The sequence below is a fragment of the Aotus nancymaae genome, unplaced genomic scaffold, assembly GCF_030222135.1.
Source record: "Aotus nancymaae isolate 86718 unplaced genomic scaffold, 86718_ANA_hifiasm-v0.15.2.pri h1tg000036l, whole genome shotgun sequence".
NCBI lineage: Eukaryota > Metazoa > Chordata > Mammalia > Primates > Aotidae > Aotus > Aotus nancymaae.
The window spans coordinates 93,636,276-93,658,579 of record NW_026988450.1 but is presented as its reverse complement, the minus strand read 5'-3'; the positions used below and the strand labels follow the sequence as shown (position 1 = coordinate 93,658,579).

The following is a 22,304-nucleotide window of genomic DNA, read 5'->3' as shown; positions in this document are numbered from 1 at the left end:
CATTTTTGGTCAGACACTAAAGGGGGACTGGATGTAATTACCACCTTTTATTGTTGTAGCTTTACATTTGATCACATCCCTTATAAAATCTCTCTTGAAGAAAACCCCAATAATAATCCTTGTCCTCACAGCACTGACATACGTACACAAGACACAGACACCCAATAGCCATATGTATCTATGAAACAGTTCACCAGGCTGGGCGCAGTGGCTCACGCCTGTAATCCCAGCACTTTTGGAGACCAAAGCGGGTGGATCACGAGGTCAGGAGTTTAAGACCAGCCTGGCCAAGATGGTGAAACCCTGTCTCTTTTAAAAATACAAAAATTAGCCAGGTGTAGTGGTGGGTGCCTGTAATCCCAGCTACTCAAGAGGCTGAGGCAGAGAATTCCTTGAACTCAGGAGACGGAGGTTGCAGTGAGCCAAGATCATGCCACTGCACTCCAGCCTGGGTAACAGAGTGAGACTCCAGGTCAAAAGGAAAAAAAAAATAGTTCGTCAAAATTGGCAGCTCATACTAAGGTAAAAAAAAAAAAACAGGAGTGAGTTTGTCTACTATCCAAGAGCCAGCTGGATAGAAATCATAAAATTGGCCATAATTTGATGAAATTTGAAGAAATTGATTATTATTAGAGAGGTGACAAAAATAATAGAACCCAGTGATAATAATGGTACCTACCACTAAATTGTCATGAGAAAAACTTTAAATCAGAAACTGCATACGAAGTACTTAGCACATGCTACAGGGAGTATTCAAAATAGTAAAGAAACACATGACTAACCAAAGAGATAGATGCAAAATATCGAGTTCGAGTTGTTCACGGTGAGAAGGTTATTTGCCTCACCTTTAAAATCTTTTATTTTATCTTTATTTTAAGTGTGTGCCAGGAATTTTTAGGACAAATCAAATGCAAATATATGATTTGAGTGAAGTGTGCAGAAATAATAAGATGGGCTGATCCTGACGTTTATTCTTATGTGATGAAAATGAGAGTTAATCTAAGCAGAAATTTAGATCAGTGCCTAGTTGTTTGTGATTTCTAAGACTTTCCTCTGAATTCAGTTAATACAAGAAAATAAATCTAAATACAAGAAACAGCAATATGTGGATTTGTTCATTTGTAAAATATTAGCATATATAGATATTCAGTATTCTATGTGAAAAAATATATATAATGTTACCTCCAGTTTAGTTTGCTGTTGATGTGGTTAGCTGTTTAGAACAATAAAAAAATTGCTCATTTAAATATCACATTTCTTCTGGCGACAAATTCCCTAAATTGTAGGCTATATCCTTATAAGAAACTGAACACCTCATTTGTACTAACCTTCCCAAAGTGAATAGACCTTGTAAATTCTACTTCTGTTTTCTCTATACGTTAGATCAGAATACTGAGGAGCATAATTTCAAGAGCTATGAGTAACGTAAAGTACTCCTGCATGCTGAGTGTTAATGAGATTAAGAAGGACGTATGGTAAATGATGGAAGGAATCAGATACTTCTTCTTGTAAGAATCTTTTCAGGATAGTGAATGTGCATAGGCTGTGGTTTCACTCCAACAAAGTCAAAAAGGAAAACAAAGAAACACAGACAAAATTGTGAAAAATTGTGGAGAGAAAAAACTGTTTGAGTAAGGTGACTACAGTTTACAACAACATATTGTATTTTTCAAAATAGCTAGAAGAGAGGAATTTAAATGTTTCCAACAAAGAGAGAAATGATCAATGCTCAAGGTGATAAAAGTCCTAAATTTCCTAATGTCCTGACTTATCATTACACATATGATGCATGTAATAAAATTTCACATGTACCCCAAAAGTGTTCATAGGTATTATGAATCAATAAAAAGTGACAAAAGAGAGTCTTCTTATTTTCTATATTAGTTACATCCAAGCCATTCTCTTGCTGGAACAACTATAGGAGGTGATGATGATGATGACGGCAGTGGTAATAGTGGAAACAATGATGATATGTTGCTGCAAATAAACCTCTATTAAATGACAGGTAATTACGTGTCAGGCATTGGGCCAGCAAAATTTCACATAGTAATTCAATGTTATGCCTTAGACTAGTTTATTAAGTAAATGTTATTTTGCTCACTTTGCAGTAAAGAGGTAGACATTCAGAGAGTTGAATAATATGTTCCTCAAATCAATCAAACACTATTAAGGAAAATAAAAGGGGTTTAAAATAATACAGAAATATCTTTGGTATGACCCAAATTGTGATATGCTGCCTGTGGATGAAAGGAAGATGGAAATAAACCCAAATGATTATATAATACTGCTAATAAAGCATTTGAAAAGAAACAAAAGATCCATTCACAAATATATATGCATAGATACTTTATTCAGGGAGTGAAAGAAAAGTGACAATTGCACAGGTGGGAGAAGCTCATGCCCAGGTGACAGACAGACACAGAACACATCAACAGAATTCTCTGATGGTTCCCAGGGAGAGAGCTGCTGCTCTTTCTTCCGAAGCTCTGGGAGCTGGAACAGCTGAGGACTTCCTTTGCTCAGTCTCCACCTGGATGGTGGCGGTATGACAGCCTCAGAAAGGAAACCTTTTGCTGTGAGGGATCATAACCAGCAGATCACGGGCAAAGGGGAAAGAAGCTCCCTGTGCATCCATGGTAGGCTTTGATGAGAAGATGCAGGTGGAGCTGCAGAACTAGATGGGCCAATTATCCTCATCCTTTCATGGTCCTGATGAATCCTGAAGCTGTTACTTGCTCTTGGGTGGACACTTTGGCTGGCAGGGTGGGGAAGGTGGCACAGGAGGACATTTCTGCTGGCACTGCTGAGGTGGGCAGGGCTCTGGATGCTTTGGCATGGGGCACACAGGAGGTGGCTGGCAGGGCTGCTTACACTGCTGCTGTTGGTAAGACATCCTGCTGGAGCCTCAGAATCTGAAAGAAATGATGCGACCCTGTTCATGGGAAGGGACTCCTCCAGAGAGAGAAGCCAAAGCTTATGTAATACCATGGGATATTATTTCTCCAATCTGCAAGAAATTATTTAAACTCTTAATTTCCTTTTCAAGACGCCCTGGTTTCTCTCTTCCAATTTAGCAAATTGCTTCATTGTCCCTGGGAAATCTTGTGTTTTCTCACACAATTTTTCCAAAGAAAAATCTCTGTGGTAAAGAACCAATCATGTTATTCCTATGAAAAGAACATCTTCAAGAAAGACAGTCACAAGTTCAGATACCCATGACAATGTCACAAGCTATTTCTATCATCATTATCTGTTGTAAATTCCCAATGGATTCACTTGGAAACAGAGCAAAGTGTTGTTTGTGAAGGATTGCAGTCTCTCACACCTACTACGACATAAACCTTTGAAAAAGACACCAGAAAAGCAGAGCAAAAAGAAAAATACTTTGTTCTTTTTTTTCCTTCCAATCAAAGCTTTCCACTTAACTTCTCTGTCCATATGAACACCTAACTGTACCAAAAGAAAGTTAAAATAGCACACCATTGTGCTCTAACCCAAATTTTCATCCACTAAGTAGCATCAAATGAACATTCATAGGACTAGATCAACCAATCTTGCTGTATTCAGATTAAACTCAACATTTCAGGGCACACAGAACAGAGGAACTCAAGGAAGCCGACTCACCAGGTTCTCCAAAGCAGATCGGTGCTCGGGAGTTTAGGAGTCCTGCAGCAGAGGATCTCTTTATAGGGCCTGCTGCCCCACCCAAGACAGAGTCCAGAATGAGATCCAGTCTCCCCAGCACATTTGATACTTGTCCCCGTCAAAGATGTATACTATTGTCTTTTTATTTATAAAAATGTACTCTTGGACACCACATTAAGGAAATGGAGAGACGTGAACCAAAATTACAAGCATTCATTCAGAATCTATGGATTTGAACCATACCTGTAGGGCTCCCTGTAAACATCCTATAGAGAACAAGCTGCATAGACTCACATTATCATATGTAAATAATTAGAAGTAGGTCTGCAGAGTGGAGGTGGTCAGAGCCCTTAAAGTGTGAAATCTGGGGAGAAATATGAGCTAAGTATAATTGAGTATGTGTTCTTCCTATTTCCAAACAGGTTTTAGGTGGTTCTCAGTGTTTTTACATTTGTTTGCATGTTCTTTCTTTGACTTTTCCATAAGCCCCTAGTCCCACAACCTGCTAGACTATCAAGTCACATTCCAATGTACACTTTGCATCTGTCCATTTTGGTACACATTGTTCACTCAACGTATATATTGTCAATGCGTGCAGTGATTCTTCTTTCATTTCTTTTGTAAATTCTTCCTGCAATCAATGAGGTTTTCTAGACATGATATATTAAACATTTAAGGTGTTATTGCTAGAGCTTCCTTATCTGGACCAATAATCAGGAAGCTTTCCAAGAACGTGGTTTATAATTGGAGAAGAAAAAAGGAGAATGAGGAAGAGGAAGAGGAAAGACTCAAAATCATTGGAGCAGTCACCAGCTGTGCTCCAGGAACAGCAGGAGTGCTGAATCGACCCAGCATCACATCCCTCAGTTAAGCAGGTTAGGTTCCCAGAACTGCCATTGCTTCTGTCAGTAACGAAGAGCTTTGGGGCAAGATCACTACTGACCAGGATGCTACAGAAATAAAGACATCACATCGGGACCTTGAGGCCAGATGTTTACAAAAGGTGTTCTCACCAAATGATCCCCATAGACTATTACACATGCTAAGCACTTCAGAGGGCAAAGTAAAGGGCCTTTACTCAATATTCACCTACTCTACTACTCCCCAATAGCCTGACATCACATCTAAAACACAAATCCTTAGAGAAATGTCTGACTTCTGCCATGTACAATTGGAGAATTTGCTGCTAAATGAGATGACTGTGTGAGATAACACAGTTTGGGTCATACCCTGAGATTCCCCTTCTGATTCTGAAGACACCCCACTCAAAGAGGCTGCTTATCACAGTAGTGCAGGCACCAGAGTGGCAGCAGCCCTAGTGCCCCCAGCATCTCAGACAGGGTCATTTTACAAGTTGAGGTGATGAACTTGAAATTCAGAGTTCTTCACAGACCAGCTACATGAAGAATGGCCACAACATGAAGAGGGTCAGCCAATAGTCACAGCTTCCCCAAGTTAAGACATCCAGGCCTGAGACATGGAGAGAGGCATACTTCACACACACACACACACACATGCACACACACACCATGGGTATCTATCTATCTATCTCTCATCTCTCCACATATCTAAATAGATTAGCTTTATGCTCTTTCAGTCTGATAGCCTTAGGTTCATTTCTCCTACTTTTACTCCATAATTTTCTAGGGTATTATTAAGTATAAATCATTGCTACATAAAAATGACAGGAAAGAAAAAACTTTTGAACTTTTGTGTTATTCTTGATTCAGCAATGAATAAGGAAGAGAGATACCAGAAAGGCCAAAAGTGGATGCATCTGGAAGTTTTGCCCACCAAGTATCCCTGGGGATAGTCATTTAGTCCAAAATCTCTAATCCAATGCTGGGTGGGCAGAAGCTCAAGAGAGCAGTCTGAAGAGGGGAGGGGAGAAGGAAGTAAGTGGCTTTGTTATTTTACAATAACTTGGGTACCAAATACAATCATCCCTCAGTATCCATGGGAGATTGGTTCCAAAACCCTCCCATAGATACCAAAATCCACAGATGCTCAAGTACCTTACATAAAATCAGATAATGTTTGTATATATCCTATATACATCCTCTGGTATACTTCAAATCATCTCTAGATTACTTATAATACCTAATACAATTCCTAAGCATCATTTCATTTCTGTGGAGTGGGTTCAACATAGAACTTTACACACTGCAAATTCAAGTTTGCTTTTCGAAGCTTTGTGGATTTTTTTTTTCTGAATACGTTTGACCCACAGTTGGTTGAATCCACAAATGTGAAAAACGTGGAACCCACAGATATGGAGTACCGGCTGTATGTTTAAGGAACCTAAAACTTCCCTCAGGCTAGAGATGGAAAGTGGCAGAATAACTTCTACACGCTTCTCACCTCTCCCTGTTGAAAACTTTCGGGAAATTCTTTTTGTTTTCATCCTTTAAGTTGATCCAAGATAGAAGTAACTTAGGTCCTCTGAGAACAGGAGCAACTAGAAGAAGATGATGAATGAGATGGTTCTACCTGGCAGGAGATAGACTCCCATTGAGTCTGAAAATCAGATCCAGAACGTTTGTACCCAGGCAGCTTTCAAGGTAGGATTTAGAAAAAAAACATGGAAAGATGGATGGATGGATCAATTGATTGATCAAAATATAGGGAGAGTCTAAATATTGACAGATATTGAACTAGTACAATAAAAAGGATATTATAAGTAAAAAACATAAAAGAGGAATCCTACTGCAGAACATGAAACTGAAACCCAGAGTAGATCACTGACTTCATAACAACTCTGCCACACTTAGATTATGACAAACTCAGCATGTGTTCTGGTGGGGAAGTGGCAGAAATAACAAAAAGCCTAAGACAAGATAATACATAATAGAGTCCTGAAAGTGTAGCTTTGGAGGGAAATCAGCGTTCTACAACAGGTGATAAGCAACGTCTTCTTTCAGTTCTGCTGGTGTGTCTTTGTGATTGTGCATAAAACCTTCTTTGAAGATGAGAAACTAAAATCTCACTTTGAGGGCCTCTGTGACTGTGAGGCACAGGCTTCATGGCCCCACCAATAGCAATGACAGACTTGGAGTCAACTCAGAAATACCTTTCTTGTACTGTGGTGGAATCAGGCTGAACCTCTGGCCGTAAACTTCACAGGCACCAATTCTGCTTTTTAATCAAGGCTCAGCTGTTTGGATGGCACAGTTAATGCTCTTACTCACCCAAGCCTTCTCTTTCCCGTAAGGCATCCCCAGTGCCTCGCATGACATAATTTTTAGCTCCTTTCCTGCCTGGTCTCTTTCCTTGCACCTACATACTGGGTGGGTTGATAGGGCAGGTCCAGAGAATCATTCCTAACCTGTGTCTGGGCAGAGATTTTCCATGGACAGCCTTGAGGAGAACTGGTTTTCTGCCCTGCCTTGTACCAGGGAGGCTCCTGCACTTGTAATTTTCTTTCTGGTTATGGTAGAGGCGAATGAAAGGTGTTTAGTCATTGAGGATGAAAAAGATTTGAGTGTTTATGAACCTCTCCTACATGAGTATTTAACTTAATCACTTGGGCTTTTGTTGTTTGAGAAAGAACCTCATATGAAAACCTGGTTTCTACAAGCCTTTTTGTTGTTGTTGTCATGTTGTCTTGGTCCCAAGGAAGTGTTCCTAATATCAGCAGCAACAAAAAAATTACTACCCCTTCTCCTCTTTTCCTTAATATGTAAGCTCTGACCCTGCACCCTCAAATAAGCAGAACTGGGCCTCTGGAAAGCAGAGGACCATCCAACAAGGTAGAAGCAACACATTTCACAGTCTCCAGACCACTGGGATGAAGATCCCCAAGAATAAATACGTATTTCATTCATCACTCATTCCCATATTAGCCCACAGTATCAAGATCTGGAAGATCAAAGATGGGTTTTGAATCTAAGAAAAGAACAGTCCTACTCAGAACTCTCTTGGGATAACTGATACCATCCAAACAAAGACAGAAAATATCTTGATGTGCTCAACACTGTAAGAAATTGAGTATCACAGAATGTGAGGGCAGTTAAAGAACTACTGTAAAAATCCACTTGACCACTTCGGAATAGTTTTTAGGGAAAAAAAATCCACTTGAAAATTGACAAAGGTCTATAAAAGGAACATAATTTGGGAATGGAGAAGAGGGGCAAAGATCCAAAACCATGCCATAAATAATCAAAATTGACCCCAATATAATCTGTTTGATTCCACTACCACCATCATAGAGGTCTCAAAATATATATGAGATATTTGGATCCTAATAACCTTGGCATGCCATACTGCAGTTAATGATGTGAAGAGATAAACACGAGAGCCTCTGTTTTGGAAAGAAAAAATATATATCTAAAGTAGGTAGGGTAAATTTGACAATTACAGTAAGTTATTTTTATATGTTTACTGTATTGGTACCATGTAAATTTGATTCACATCTGTTTAATGATTAGAGATTAGGAAGTAAAATTTGTTACTCTGCTAGATGCTGGATATAAAATGGAGGATAACTCAGAAAATATTTGTATCCTCTGACCTTATATTCCTATGGAAGATATAAGACAAAATATGTAAACTTACAAGTAAATAATATCAAATGATAATAAAGGTTTTGGGATCTTACCTGTTCCATTGTCATTGGGACCAAAAGTCATGTGTGCCCTTCACCACAATAATATAGTAATGTTTTTAATAAGATTCAACAACAACAAAAATACATCCTATTTAATTGTGTAATGCTTGCTATTAATGGTACGGCAATTGTCTTAATACATTCGCCTAATATTTGCTACCCCAAGTTTTATAAAATATTAGAACCTGAGTGTAAACGGTTCCATGATCCCCTGAGAGGGAGAAATGCTATGTTCTAATCACTTTCTTGGTGCTCTGAGTAGTGTCTCAGTCAAAGAAGAATATGTTTTACTTTAATATCTCAAAATATTACTAAGAGAGAAGAATGTTTTATATAACACAGTTGTCAACATCTACCAAAAAGAATGAACTCTTCCACCAACTGGTGAAGCACCATCAGTCCTGGAAACATTCAATTCCACAGAATGACCCCCTAGACCAAAGGCTCAATGCAATGCCCATAGCTTTATTTATTTCCAGCAAGCAGTCTGGGAATTGCTTGTGTCTCAATAGAACTTTCACTGTATCTTATATCACATAGAAGTACGTCAGGGGCTTAATTCAGCATAGACTTTCAGTTTTACAGCAAGAAAGGCATGGATGTGAATCCCATGGAAATTGATTTCCCTCACATTCCCACTAATTCTGCACCTATATTTTGGCATTTATAACTATCTGATTTTGACTATTATTATTTTTATCATAATAGCAGAATCATAATAATTGTCAATTATTAAGTGCTTATTATCTGTTCGGGACTTTATTAGATGCTACTTTATATCATCTCATCTAAAATTCTTAACTTTCAGAGGGGTTTTGAAAGAATTATATAAGCGTGTGAATGATCCTATGGAAAGGCGTTGATACCTTCTTACAGCCAGTGAAGAGAACATGAAAATACACTGAAAGACTCACAGCAAGAAAAATCCAAATAAGTAGCAAATGAAATCAAATAAAACCTGGGAAGGAAGATGCAGATTTGGACAACAGAGAATTCTTGGTTAATGTGCAATTTGAATCAGAAGAGCATTGACTATGAGACTACCCTACCTGGATGCCAATCCCAGCTGTCATCTTCACTGTATACTCGTGTGTGTGTGTGTGTTTTTAAGATATAAAATTTGGCATGTTAGATTATCAAAGAAATCAGCCTTGAGAACCAAAAACAAAATCCTAAGCCTCCTCAACTGACTAGGTAGACCCACTCTTGGCCAAGGGGTCCCCGAAGAAACCTTAAAACTGGGTTCCTAACATTACAGAATGAGAGGTTGGAGGTGCCTTGTTATACTCCCTAACCACCTTTAGGCTTTCTTCCCTCAGAATTAAAAGAAACCAGCCCTTCTGAAAGATCTGCTCCCCACTGATTTCAACCAAGCTTGTGACTACTCCTCCCTTTTCCCTTTGAACACAACAATGGACTGACATGCCTTCCTGATAAAAGGCCACCAACCACGAAGTGGTTCTGGCCAGCCAACAGAGGATGCACAATGACGGCTTTCATGTTCTCCACTTCACCTTTTAATGTCGGAGGGCTGAAAACTTTAGCCTTCCATCTTACTAACACTGCCATTTTTTGAACATGGGACCCAGGAGCATGAAGCTCGGTTGTGTATGTGCATGTTTCTCCTTTCATAAATACTCATGACTCCTCCTATAGCTTATTGAACATGTATATTCAGCCACACCATTCAGCAATAATTCCTGTCTTGTTCTTCTCATCCTCCAAATATCTGTATATCTGGCTTCTGGCTGGAGGCTGTGCTTCCCAGTCTGTCAGAATGGCCACCTTGCAGATTGAACCCCTTTATGAGAAAGAAAGCTCTCCTCTCCAGGTGTATGAATCTTGTCATTCTTCAGTTGACAGTCTTACAGTTTACATTAAAGCACGTAACTATTTTATTTAGACATGATTTTAAGTTACAAAGTGTAATGGAATTTGGTTAGGTTTCTGAATAGTACTGAAATACTTAAGAAAACATAAGAATCAAAATATGTATAAATTTTCTTCAAGTATGTCTTTGGAATTGTACTAGTCAGTTGGAGAGTTAAAGTACTCTAAAATTGAGGGTATCAACTTTGTAACCTCACTTTACATTGTTTAAGAGAAATTAAACAAAGTTGTTAAATGGATCAGTTATCACTCCAAAGCCCCTTGGAAAAATTACACAAATTTCTAGAATTTTAATTAAATTAATAACATTAGTTATTTATGCTTATTGAGGAAGGAGACCCAGGCATCTAGGATCACCTCCCCCTTAACTTCCACACTGCATTTAACAAAAGAAAGCCTGGCCGACAGGCACCTCCTAAATCACCTTCCTGTAAATAGCAGGCATGGTATGGGGGAATCTCTCAGGAAGACACCGTTTTTACTTAAACAGGATCAAACCCATTCCTCCGTCCGGAGACCAGAAACCCTTTCACATGTAATTCCTAAAACTGTAAGCCGAACACCGTTTCATATGTGATTTCTAAAGCTGTAAACCCAAGACCCTTTCACTTGTAATTTCTAAGGCTGTAAACCTAAGATCCTTTCACGTGTAATATCTAGAGTGTAAGGCTATATAAAGGCAAAGCTTCTCTTTGTTAGGGGAGCTTGGCTGTTTGACCAAAACATAAAGCCTTGCTCCCAGGTTGCAATAATAAAACCCCTTCCTTTTCTAGTTCGGTGTCTGAGAGGTCTGTTTCTCGCAGCCGCTCCTGCTTCATTATGGCTCACAAAAAGCAGTGTAATTGGTAACTTTAATAAAGTAAATATAAATTTTGAAAACCAAACTATGCTTTAAATCATCCATGTGATATACAAAGGCCAACTTCGAGGATACAAACAAAAACAGCATATGGCAATTAAAAATGAACAGAAAACAAAAGCCTTATGTGTTACAAAGAGTAGGTAGAAAAGATAGACCCAGGTTTAGGAATCAACTCCAGAAGACTATTGGGCAATAGAACAAGAGAGAGGAAAGGAGGGAAGAAGAGAAAGTAGAAGAAGGGCTTGATACAGAGATAACAGTGACATCATGCCATGGTTTTAATTGCTTTTGATTCTAAAAATTAACTGGCATATGGTAAATCAGCCCAGGATCCCATAGACCCACCTACCAGGCCCCTCACATGCTTTTCTCCTACTCAAAGTTCCTACCTCCCTGCACCTTCCCGTGGCTACCCACCACCCTCTGAGAGCCCTCTGTGCAGATGGTGATTCAGGTCAGGACCCCACAAATCCACCTAAATAAACCAGCAATGGCCTGTCGGTGACTCAGAGAGGTAGCCAACAAACGAGGAAGAACAGGGTATCATGGGCAACTGACATAGAAATTTTTCAAAGGCCCAGAAAATCCATGATCCACGATCAGCTCATTCTACCCTCTTTGGCCTTGGCAGTGACATCAGATGGGAGGGTCAATCCTCCCTCTTTTCAGGGAAGAGTACTTTGCTTGACAAGGCTGTTTCTGTCCCTAATGTTTATTTGTTCACACCTGCCTTAAATGCCAGCATGACTAAAATATTGAAACTCTCTCATCTACATTATTTTAACCTGAATTTCCCCAGGCAATTAGTTTCTCTAAATATGAGCAGGTAAACACCCTTCCTCCACCCTTTTCCCAGCAGTCCTGGGACTACCTGAAACACAGGTGTGTCTTACCACACATAAACACTAAAACTCAAAAATAGAGTAAATGACAGCTACAGCTACTGAGGAAAGAGACCCAGGCATCTGGGATTCCCTCCCCCTCTGTCATCCACAGTGCATCTCAATAGAAGAGAGAGCAGGCCAGCTGGCTCCTCCTGAATCTCCTTCCTGTAAGTGGCAGGCTTGGTCTTGGGGAAACTCTCCGGAAGGCACTGTTTTTACTTAAAACAAGATCAAACCAGAAACTTTTTCATATGTGAGTCCTAAAACTATAAACCCAAAACCCTTTCATACGTGATTCCTGAAGCTGTAAACCGAAACCCTTTTCATATGTGATTCCTGAGGCCATAAACCTAAGATTATCTAAAGTCTAAGCCTATATAAAGGCAGAACCTTCCTTTGTTAAAAGAGCTGAATTTGGATAAATTATTCCTCAGCTCCCGGCTGTAGTAAACTCTTTCCTTCTTCATTCGGTGTTCGAAAGATCCGTTTCCCACGGCTGCTCCTGCTACACTACTATTGAGTTAATAGATTGCATATGAACATTCCAGATTTCTGACCTGCAAGAGGCTTTTAGACCCACTCACCTCCCCACAAGTACTCCACTGTATTCATTCATCAGACTGACATTTAAGAATTTGGGTTACGTGGACTTGTGTGATCATACCACATATTCTTTCAGTACCTGAATCTCCACTGCACATGCCACCACCTTTCCTCCGCCCAGCCTACAACCACTCATCACTGTGGACAGCTCTTCAGCAGATAATTGCTCACTGGTTAGGGCTTGGGTATCATGCACAAAAACGCTGAAAGTTGGCTGGAAACCCTGTGTATTCCAGAGGTGAACAGCCACCTCTCAACTTCATAGCTGCCCACAGATAGTGATCCCATCTCCCTGGCACAGTGAAGTCTCTTTTTCTTCTGCCCATGTATGATCCTATAGGCACAGTTTTCCCTACTAGACAACATGACAAAGCAAACACATCAACTAGTGAAATTAGTGGATGTCTAACATGACCCAAGGACCAGAATCCCCCTCTTGAGCTCTGCCTAACACTTCTGCCCTCCACTCCCAGGCCCCCTGAATCCCCAACCCTGTACTCCAACTATCAGTATCTACATCTGTCCTTCGGCCATGTACTAAAGACTTGTTCAGAGCATCTTCTTTGGTTTACCAATTTCCTTTTACTCTCAACTTTAATCCTCCATTGAGATTGGAGTGACCTATGGCTTCAGGTATCCAGCATCTTCCTCACCGCATGGGACAAGTGACAGCCGAGCCATGTCCCATAAGATGACCAGGAATTAGCTCCCATTCTACTTCACCTCTCACCTTCCAGGGTCTATCAAGACTCCCTGACAAAACTATTCTTAAATTACAACTCTCATGCTCAGAAGACCAGGTCTACTTCTCTGGACTGTCTCATTTACTTTTCTCTAATGGCCGTTTTTATCCATTAAGTCCACAGAGTTATTTCCTGGTGGCACCTACCACAATATGTGATCTGGTCTCATGGGTTGACTTTTGCTGTAGCATTACAACATAAGTTCACGTCTTCCGCCACTAGCCTACCACCTACCAGTCCTCACACACATCCCTTCCCCACTCAAGGGTCCTGTCTCCCACACACCTCATTGAACCTCTCCCTTGGTTGCCCACCCTGAGAACCCAGAGGCACGGTGGGAAAGGTCTTCTGTGTCCTGTTTCTCCCAGGCTGCCCTTCCACAGGAGATGAAAATCTTGCTGGTCACTCAATACCTGCAAAACTGGAGTTTTCTGTACAAAGAAAGAGTTAGACACGTCACTTTAGCACCTGGAATGAGGCACCCAAAAAACAGCAAACTGGGGCAAACCCTTTTGTTTGCCAGACGTTTGACTGTGCTTGGGATCAAAGAAAGTTTCAAGATTGAGGCCCTTTTTATGCCATCTTAATCCTCTGAAGCAGGAATTTGAAGAAGAAACAGTGACTAGGATTATCCCTGAAAGGAGGAAAGAGATCCCCTAGGGCTTGGGCTAGCCCTCATCTGGGCTGGAAGAAGATTGTGTGGATGGACTGAGAGTGACCACTTTTTTCAAGGTGGAGTTTTAAAGAATTAGGATAGTTAGGAACATAAATAGACAGACAGGCAGGCAAACATAATATAATTCTAAGATTAACTTTGGAACTCTTACAAGTCTTCAATATTAGAGATGAAGAGATAAAGTGGTGGAGATACTGAGGAACTTCACTAAGACTGCACAGCTGGTTAATGTCAGTAAAGCTAGCATCCAGACCTTCACATTCTATCTCATGTTCTTTCTACAACCCCAAGAGGCCTTATTTCACTTAAACTTGAAGTCAAATCCCAACTATTCAGAAACCAGAGTCTTTTTATTTTTATATATTTTTTATTTTTTTTCTTTTTTCTTTTTTTTCTTTTTAAGATGGGGTTTCACCATCATGGCCAGGCTGGTCTTGAACTCCTGACCTCAGGTGATCCACCCACCTCAGCCTCCCAAAGTGCTAGGATTACAGACGTGAGCTACAGCACCTGGCCTAAAACACAGTCTTCAAGTGCGGATATAGACCTGAGAATTTGAGTGAAGGTCTTGGGACAGAGAATGACTAACACTTCCGGAATCCCCAGGCTTGTGATATTCAATTACTTCCTGGTTCCTCTCTAAGCGCCTGTGGTTTGGACAGCAAAGTGGGAGAGAAAAAGTATAAAATATCCCTATAAAGAGTGAGTATATGGAGGTCGCCCTACAGAGAGAGGGAAATGATGAAGGCTCTAAAGGGTAGTCAAACCAGGAAAAACAAAATCTCAGATAAGAATAGGAATTACGGGATCAGAAGCATATATTGAATGGAAATCTGCCCTAAAACACCCCCTGATGGTTTTTCAGCCTCTGCTTGAAGCCTGCCCACAGTAGAGGGCTCTGTACAAGGGAGGCAACCAGATTAATTGTTAATGGAATTACTTAGAAACTATTTCCTTGGTTGCACTGAAATGTGCTTCCCAGTGATTTCTGTTACTTTAGGAGAATTCTGCTCTGGACTACAGAGCAATTCCCTCCTTGTCACTGGAGGTATCATACGAGGCTAGAAGTCCTGAGTCTGTGACACTCCAAGGAGTTCCTTCCATGGGATTGGGGGTGGCAGGACTGAAGTCTCTCCTTAGCTTCAGGAATTGTTTTTGCCTTGGTTCTTCCCCGCCGAGTCCACTCTTCCACCTGCTCAGGGACTCCTCGGGAAATCTTACAGATTATTCCACACCATAAAGGATGGGGCAGAAAAGATTCACTCAGTAATTCAGAAGCATTCACATTTTTTACTTTGTTATAGTTTAATTTTTAGCAGATGAGCTCAGAAATTCATCTATGAGAAGGCCCTATGAAAGAGTTTATTCAGAATGTTATAGGGACATACATTTCTCTTATATGTTGATGAATGTTTGGCATAGCCCATATGTAAGCCAAGTATAAAGAAAAGTTCTGATCAGACCTATTTCTTCCTATTTGGTCACTTCCAATAACTCCAATTTCATGATGTTGCTTTAGTAGAATTTAAAGAGCAGGCTAATACTGTGTAATTAATAGCATTTAGTTTTGTATCATCTCAGGATATTAATTACAAGCAAGAGAAGCTTACTCTGGCTGATTAAGCAGAAAAGGGATTTATTAAAATATTATTGAGTAGATTATAAAAATCAGAAAAGCCACAGAACCAGGCTTGAGGCTAAACATATAGGAGAAATGTCCAAAAACCACACCACAAAACTAGCCTGGTGAGGAGGCTACTGCCACAGCGACTCTCCCGCATTGCTCCATCGTGCCAGGGACATTTTCTTGCATCCTCAGCCAGCAGCAAAAGGGAGCCACCACCCCTGCCAGCAAAATGTCTTCTGCAGGGAGTTCCTCCTCCAATTGTTCCTTTCCAGAGCACAGCTCTGACTGGTAGAGTCTCCGTCATAGGGTGCACCCTGACTGCAAAACAGACTGTGAGATTTACTTTCTGGGTTTTACCTTGGGGAGAAGGTGTATAAGTCTGTAAAACAGTCCATACGTAGTGACAGTGTGCAAAGAGTACTGGAAAGCAAGGGGAAAGATTACGTGTTTGCCACAAGCTCAAATTATCTCTGGTTTTAGATCCAGGCAAGTCGAGACAACACCTGCAGTGTCAGCCACATATTTGAAGCGTTTGTCAAGGCATCCAGTTTTGCTATCTGAAAATTACCTGGATGGATGCTGGGCTTGAAAGAAAGGAAGAAAGAAAGAGAGAGAAAGAAAGAAAAAAGAAAGAGAAAGAAAGAAAGAAGAAAGAGAAAGAAAAAAGAAGGAAGGAAGGAAGGAAGGAAAAAGAAGAAAGAAAAGAAACAATACCTCAGGCAGCAGGCTGCATCCTAGAGTAAGGTAGACCTAACTGTATTTATTAACTGTGCCATAATTTTGACTACTAAGATATTATTATGGATCCCAGACCCAGAGAATTGTTAGAATGATCAGAGCTAATATTGTGAGCTTCACAATTACACCTGATATCTCCTCTATATCTTCCATTTACTTTTCTCCATTTCACTCTTGCTACCTTCATCCAGGTACCATCATCTTTCACTTGAACTAACCATAAGAACCTCTTAACAGGTCTTCAACTCCCAATCCCCTATAAGCTACTCACCACACCACCAAAATAATCTTTCAAAAATGCCAAGGCAATTGTGTTATCCTGTCCGCTGTCCTTCCTTCAATGCTTCCTGTGTTACACTTAGAAATAATAGTTGAACTCCTTAATATTGATCTGTAAGATTCTAATTGTTTGGCTGTTCCCCTAAGTCCAGTCCATGCAGCACTCCTCTCCCTGGGCTTGGTTTAACAGGCCCTGGTCTCTCTATTCCCCGTATGTGCCAGGTTCCTTCTTCCCTCCTAGCCAGGAACTCTCCCTGACGGGCTTTCATGTACCATACAAGGTCCAGGCCAACTCTCATGGATTCTTTCATATGAGGTCAGTTCCCTCTGTTTCATGCTTTTATAAATCTGAACAACTCCTTTATGACACATATCAGCATTATACTTAAGTAATTATCAATTCCATGTATTACTCATGACTGTTACGTGCCCAGCATCTCACTGTTCCTAAGACATATGAGGACTCATTAAATATTTGTTGAATAGTTGTTATAGTCTGGTTCATTTCTCTTTCCTCCTAAAAACGAAGCCTTGATCATGCAAGCAAGGGGAGGTGAGATCTGATAGTGCCGGAGAAGGAATAGGGCACTGTCAACTTGCTAACTGGATCCTAGTATTGGCTATGCAACCTAGACCAATTATTTTACATTTCTAGACCTCAGTTCAGCAGTTGCAACACATGGACTTTGGATTTCCTTCTTGCTGGAACTTTCTTTATGCACTCGTGTTTGTTACTCACGCATATATTTATCCACTGTCCGTGTCTGCTTGTCAGTTTTAATTACCTCCTACCCACACCTGTCCAAGGTGCTCTCGTACTCAGAAGATCCCGGTGGCATCGAGAAGACTGACTTGGGAAATTTTATCCTAGATAAAACTGGTCCTATCTTGTGTCCTGATAAAAAGTCTTTCCCCACAGTTTTCATTCACCTCAATTCCCCAAAACTAACTTCTGACTTTCAAGGAAAATTCTACTTTGGCAGCTGCACGGGCACCAACAACAGTTTTCTCTTACCTGGAAGAACATCCTTGGAGGAGAAAACACACCATATCTGTATGGGTGTGATAAAGGCTACTTTTTCTAGCACTCCTGGGGCTCACAGAGAACGTATTTATTTTTTTCCTGACATCTAACACCATAAATTTGTTCTTCAAATTCTGAACTGTACATAAAGGTGATCATACAGTATGAATTCTTTGGTGCCTGGATTCTTTTTCCTCAAAATTGTGTTTGTGATACTGATTCATTTCCTGGTGTGTAGTTATAGATTTTTCATTCCCATTGCTGTACAGTATTTCTCTATGAGAATATACCACCACTGATGTCTCCATTTTATTGTCAAAGGCATTTTAGTAGTTTCCAATTTTGAATTTTTTTATATAGTGCTAGTGTGAATATTCATATACATGTCTTTTCGTGACTATATGTATGTACTTATGTCAGGTACATACCTATGAATATAATGACTGGGTCAGAGGATAGGCATATGCTTAGCTCTAGTGAATACTGTTAACTTTTCCAAATTATTTCTACCATCTAGTATTCCTATCAGCAGTGTATAAAAGTTTCAATTGCCCCACACTCTGATCAAACTTGATATTGTCTATCTTTTTTCGTGTTAGCCATTTCAGTGGCTACGTGGAGATAATACATTGTGATTGCATTTCTCTTATGAATGATGAGATTGAGCTCTTTATCATATGTTTATTAGAAATATGGAAATGCCCTTTCATGAATTGCCTATTCAAGTTGTTCAGATATCTTTTTATTTGCTCATTTCTTGTTTTCTTGTTGATCTGTGAGTAGGAATACATGTGTATATATGTTCTGGAACCAAGCCCTTTGTAAATATAGATATTACATACAGCTTCTCCATCTCTGTGGCTTCATGTTTTCACAATCTCGGTGGTGTTTTTAATAACCAGAAATTTTTAATTTTAATGAAATCCAATTTATCATTTTTCCACCTTATTGGTATGTGTTTTGTTACCTGATTAAGGAATGTTTCCTATCGACAACATCTGAAGACGTTCTCTCAGGGTTTAGGATTTTGTTTGTTTTGGTTGTGTAATGTATTTTTATTTTCTACTGATACATAATATACATATTTAAGGGGTACATGTGATATTTTGTTACACACACAGAATGTATAATGATCAAACCACAGCATTTAGAATATCCATCACCCTGACCGTTTATCATTTATCTGTGTTGAAGACATTTCAGTTCCTCACTTCTAGATATTTTGAAACACACAACACATTCTCATTAACTATAGTCACCTCACTCTACTATCAATCGTTAGAACTTATTTCTTCTATTTAACTACATGTTTGTACCCATTAACAAGCCTCTCATTATCCCCACAACCCCATGAACATACACACCTCTCCCAGTCTCTGGTAACTGTCATTCTGTTCTCTATCTTCATGAAATCACCATTTTTAGCTCCCACATATGATGCAACATGTGATCATTGTATTTCTGTGCCTGGCATGTTCTACTTAACATAATGACCTCCATCCAGTTCCATCCATGTTGCTGCAAATAATGTGATTTCCTTATTTTTATGGCTGCATAGTATTCCATTTATACATACATACATATATATATAATGTATATCACATTTTTTTTATGCATTTATCTGTTCATGTCTATGTTATTGTGACAGTGCTGCAGTAAACATTAGGATGCATATCTCCTTTTGATATACTGATTTTCTTTCCTTTGAATAAATACTTAGCAGTGGGATTGCTGGAGCACATGGTAGTTCTATTTTTAGTTATTTGAGACATCTCCATACTGTTACCCATAATGCCTGTATTAATTTGCATACCCACCAATGGTTTATGAGAATTCTCTGCATCCTCTCAAGCATCTGTTACATTTCACCTTTTTGATAATAGCCATCTTTACTGGAGTGAGATGATATCTCACTGTGGTTTTAATTTGCATTACCCTGAGGATTAGTGATGTTAAGCAATTTTTCATACACTTGTTAGCCATTTGTATATCTTCTTTTTAGAAATGTGTATTTAAATCCTTTTCCTACTTTTTAACAGGATTGTTTGGTTTTTTGCTATTGTTTGAGTTCCTATATACCCTGGATATTAGTCTGTAGAGTGTTATCTAGAGACATTAAAGGAGATTTAAATGAAATAAAAGTATCACATGTTCTTAGTTTGAAGACCCAATTGTAAAATACATTATACTCAAATCACTCTATGGATTCACTGTGTATGAATTATAGTACTTTTATTTTTGGTAAAATTTGGCAAGCTTATTTAAAAATTCAATTTTAAAATTAAGTTGTAATTATTGTATATGAATTCTGACACAATTTTGTTGGTAGCCCTTGATAAGCTTATTTTAAAATTTATTTGGACAGACAAATAACTAACAATAGCCAAGAGGTTCCTAGAATATAACTAAGTAACAGAATTTCAACTGCTAGATTTGAATGCTACAGTAATTAAAACAGCATGGTGCTGGTGTAAGGATAGGCCAATGGATATATATATATATATATATCTTCTTCCCTACCTTACGTTATATACAAAAATTCATTCCAGGTGGATTACAGATCTAAATTTGAATGGTAAAACAATGAAACATTTAAAAAAATAATCCACGGGCCAATAATGAGTAACGAATAATGAGTAACAAGATTGGATCAGTAATAAAAAGTCTCTCAGCAAAGAAAAGACAAGGACATGATGGCTTCACTACTGAATTCTACCAAACCTATAAAGAACTAATACCGGCCGGGCGCGGTGGCTCAAGCCTGTAATCCCAGCACTTTGGGAGGCCGAGGCGGGTGGATCACAAGGTCAAGAGATCGAGACCACCCTGGTCAACATGGTGAAACCCCGTCTCTACTAAAAATACAAAAAATCAGCTGGGCCTGGTGGCGCGTGCCTGTAATCCCAGCTACTCGGGAGGCTGAGGCAGGAGAATTGCCTGAACCCAGGAGGCGGAGGTTGCGGTGAGCCGAGATCGCGCCATTGCACTCCAGCCTGGGTAACGAGCGAAACTCTGTCTCAAAAAAAAAAATAATAATAACTAATACCAATTCTCCTGAAATTATTCCAAAAACCAAAAGAGAAGGGAATTCTACCTAACTCACTCTATAAAGCCAACATTATCCTAATACTAAAACCAGACAAAGACACAACAAAAAAAGAAATCTATAGGTCAATATTCCTGATGAACATAGATGCAAAAATCTTCAAAAAAATACTGGGAAACCAATTCCAACAGCACTTCACAAAGATAACACACCAGAATCAAGTGAAAGTTATCCCAGGGATACAAGGATGGTTCAACATATGCAAGTCAATAAATGTGATATATCACATAAACAGAATGAGGGAAAAATAACATGTGATCCTCTTAATAAATGGAGAAAAGGCATTTGACAAAATTCAACATCGTTTTATGATAAAACTCTCAACAATTTTGTATAGAAGAAACATACCTCAACAAAATCAATGCCATATACAAGCCCATAGCTAACATAATATTGAGTGGGGAAAAGTTTAAAGTCTTCCTCTATGAACTGGAATTAGGCAAGGAAGGCCACTTTCACCATGCATATTTAACATAGTACTAGAAGTCCTAGCCAAAGCAATCAGGCCAGAGAAAGGAACGAAAAGCATCTAAGTTGGTAAAGAGTAAGTCAAATTGTCCCTCTTTGCAGATGACATGATCTTATATCTAGCAAAACCTAAAGACTCCATCAAAAACTTCTTAGATCTAATCAACAAGTTCAATAATGTGGCAGGACACAAAATCAACATACAAAAATCAGTAGTAGTTCTAGACAAAAATAACAAACTATCTGGAAAAGAAATCAAGAAAGCAATCTTACTTACAATAGCCACAAAAAAAAGCTAGAAATAAATTTAACCAAAGAGGTGAAAGATCTTTACAAGGAAAACTATAAAACACTGATGGAAGAAACTGAAAAGGATACAAACAAATGGAAAGAGATTCAATGTTTATGCACTGGAAAAATTAATACAGTTAAAGTGACCATCCTACCCAAAGCAATCCATACAGTCAATGTGATCTCTATCAAAATATCCATGTCATCTTTTTACAGAAATAGAAAAAATAATCCTGCAATTTGTATGGAACCAAAAATGAGCCTGAATAACCAAAGCAATGCTGACCGAAAAAAGACAAAGCTGGAGGCATCACTGTAGGCTGTTTGTGTTGCTATAAAGGAATACCTGAGACTGGGTGATTTCTAAAGAAAAGAGGTTTATTTTGGCTCACAGTTCTGCAGGATGTACACGAAACATAGTGCTTGGCATTTGCTTCTGGTGAGGGCCTCAGGAAGCTTACAATGAATCATGGTGAAAGGCGATGGGGAGCCAGCGTGTCACACGGTGAGAGAGGTAGCAAGAGAGAAAGAGGGGATGAGGTGTCACACTTTTTTACAATCAGATCTTGCATGAACTCACAGAATGAGAACTCATCTCAACATCCAGTATTTATTACACAGTAACAAGATGCCACCAAAATTTTGATTTGGGGCTGTTGCAGCCTAACTTTAATAACATCTAATAGACATTATTTTTTAGAATAATTATAGGTTTACAGATAAAATTCAGCAGATAGTACAGGGGGTTCCCCTATGCTCCCTTGTCCCCTAGCACACAATTTCCTCTGTCATTAGTGTCTTGCATTAGTGTGATACATGTTTACAATTGATTAATCAATATTGACATTATTATTAACTAAAC

The 22,304-nt window shown here is 39.2% G+C and overlaps 1 protein-coding gene and 1 pseudogene across 1 annotated transcript; both read right to left on the bottom strand.

Moving 5' to 3' along the window:
* The window catches only part of LOC105705718 (NUT family member 2F-like), a 181,078-nt pseudogene that overhangs the window by 122,788 nt on the left and 35,986 nt on the right, over positions 1-22,304 (bottom strand).
* LOC135277997 (small proline-rich protein 2F-like) lies at positions 2,729-2,893 on the bottom strand. The gene has a single exon (XM_064384155.1). The coding sequence runs from the start codon at positions 2,891-2,893 to the stop codon at positions 2,729-2,731; it is 165 nt and encodes a 54-aa protein (XP_064240225.1).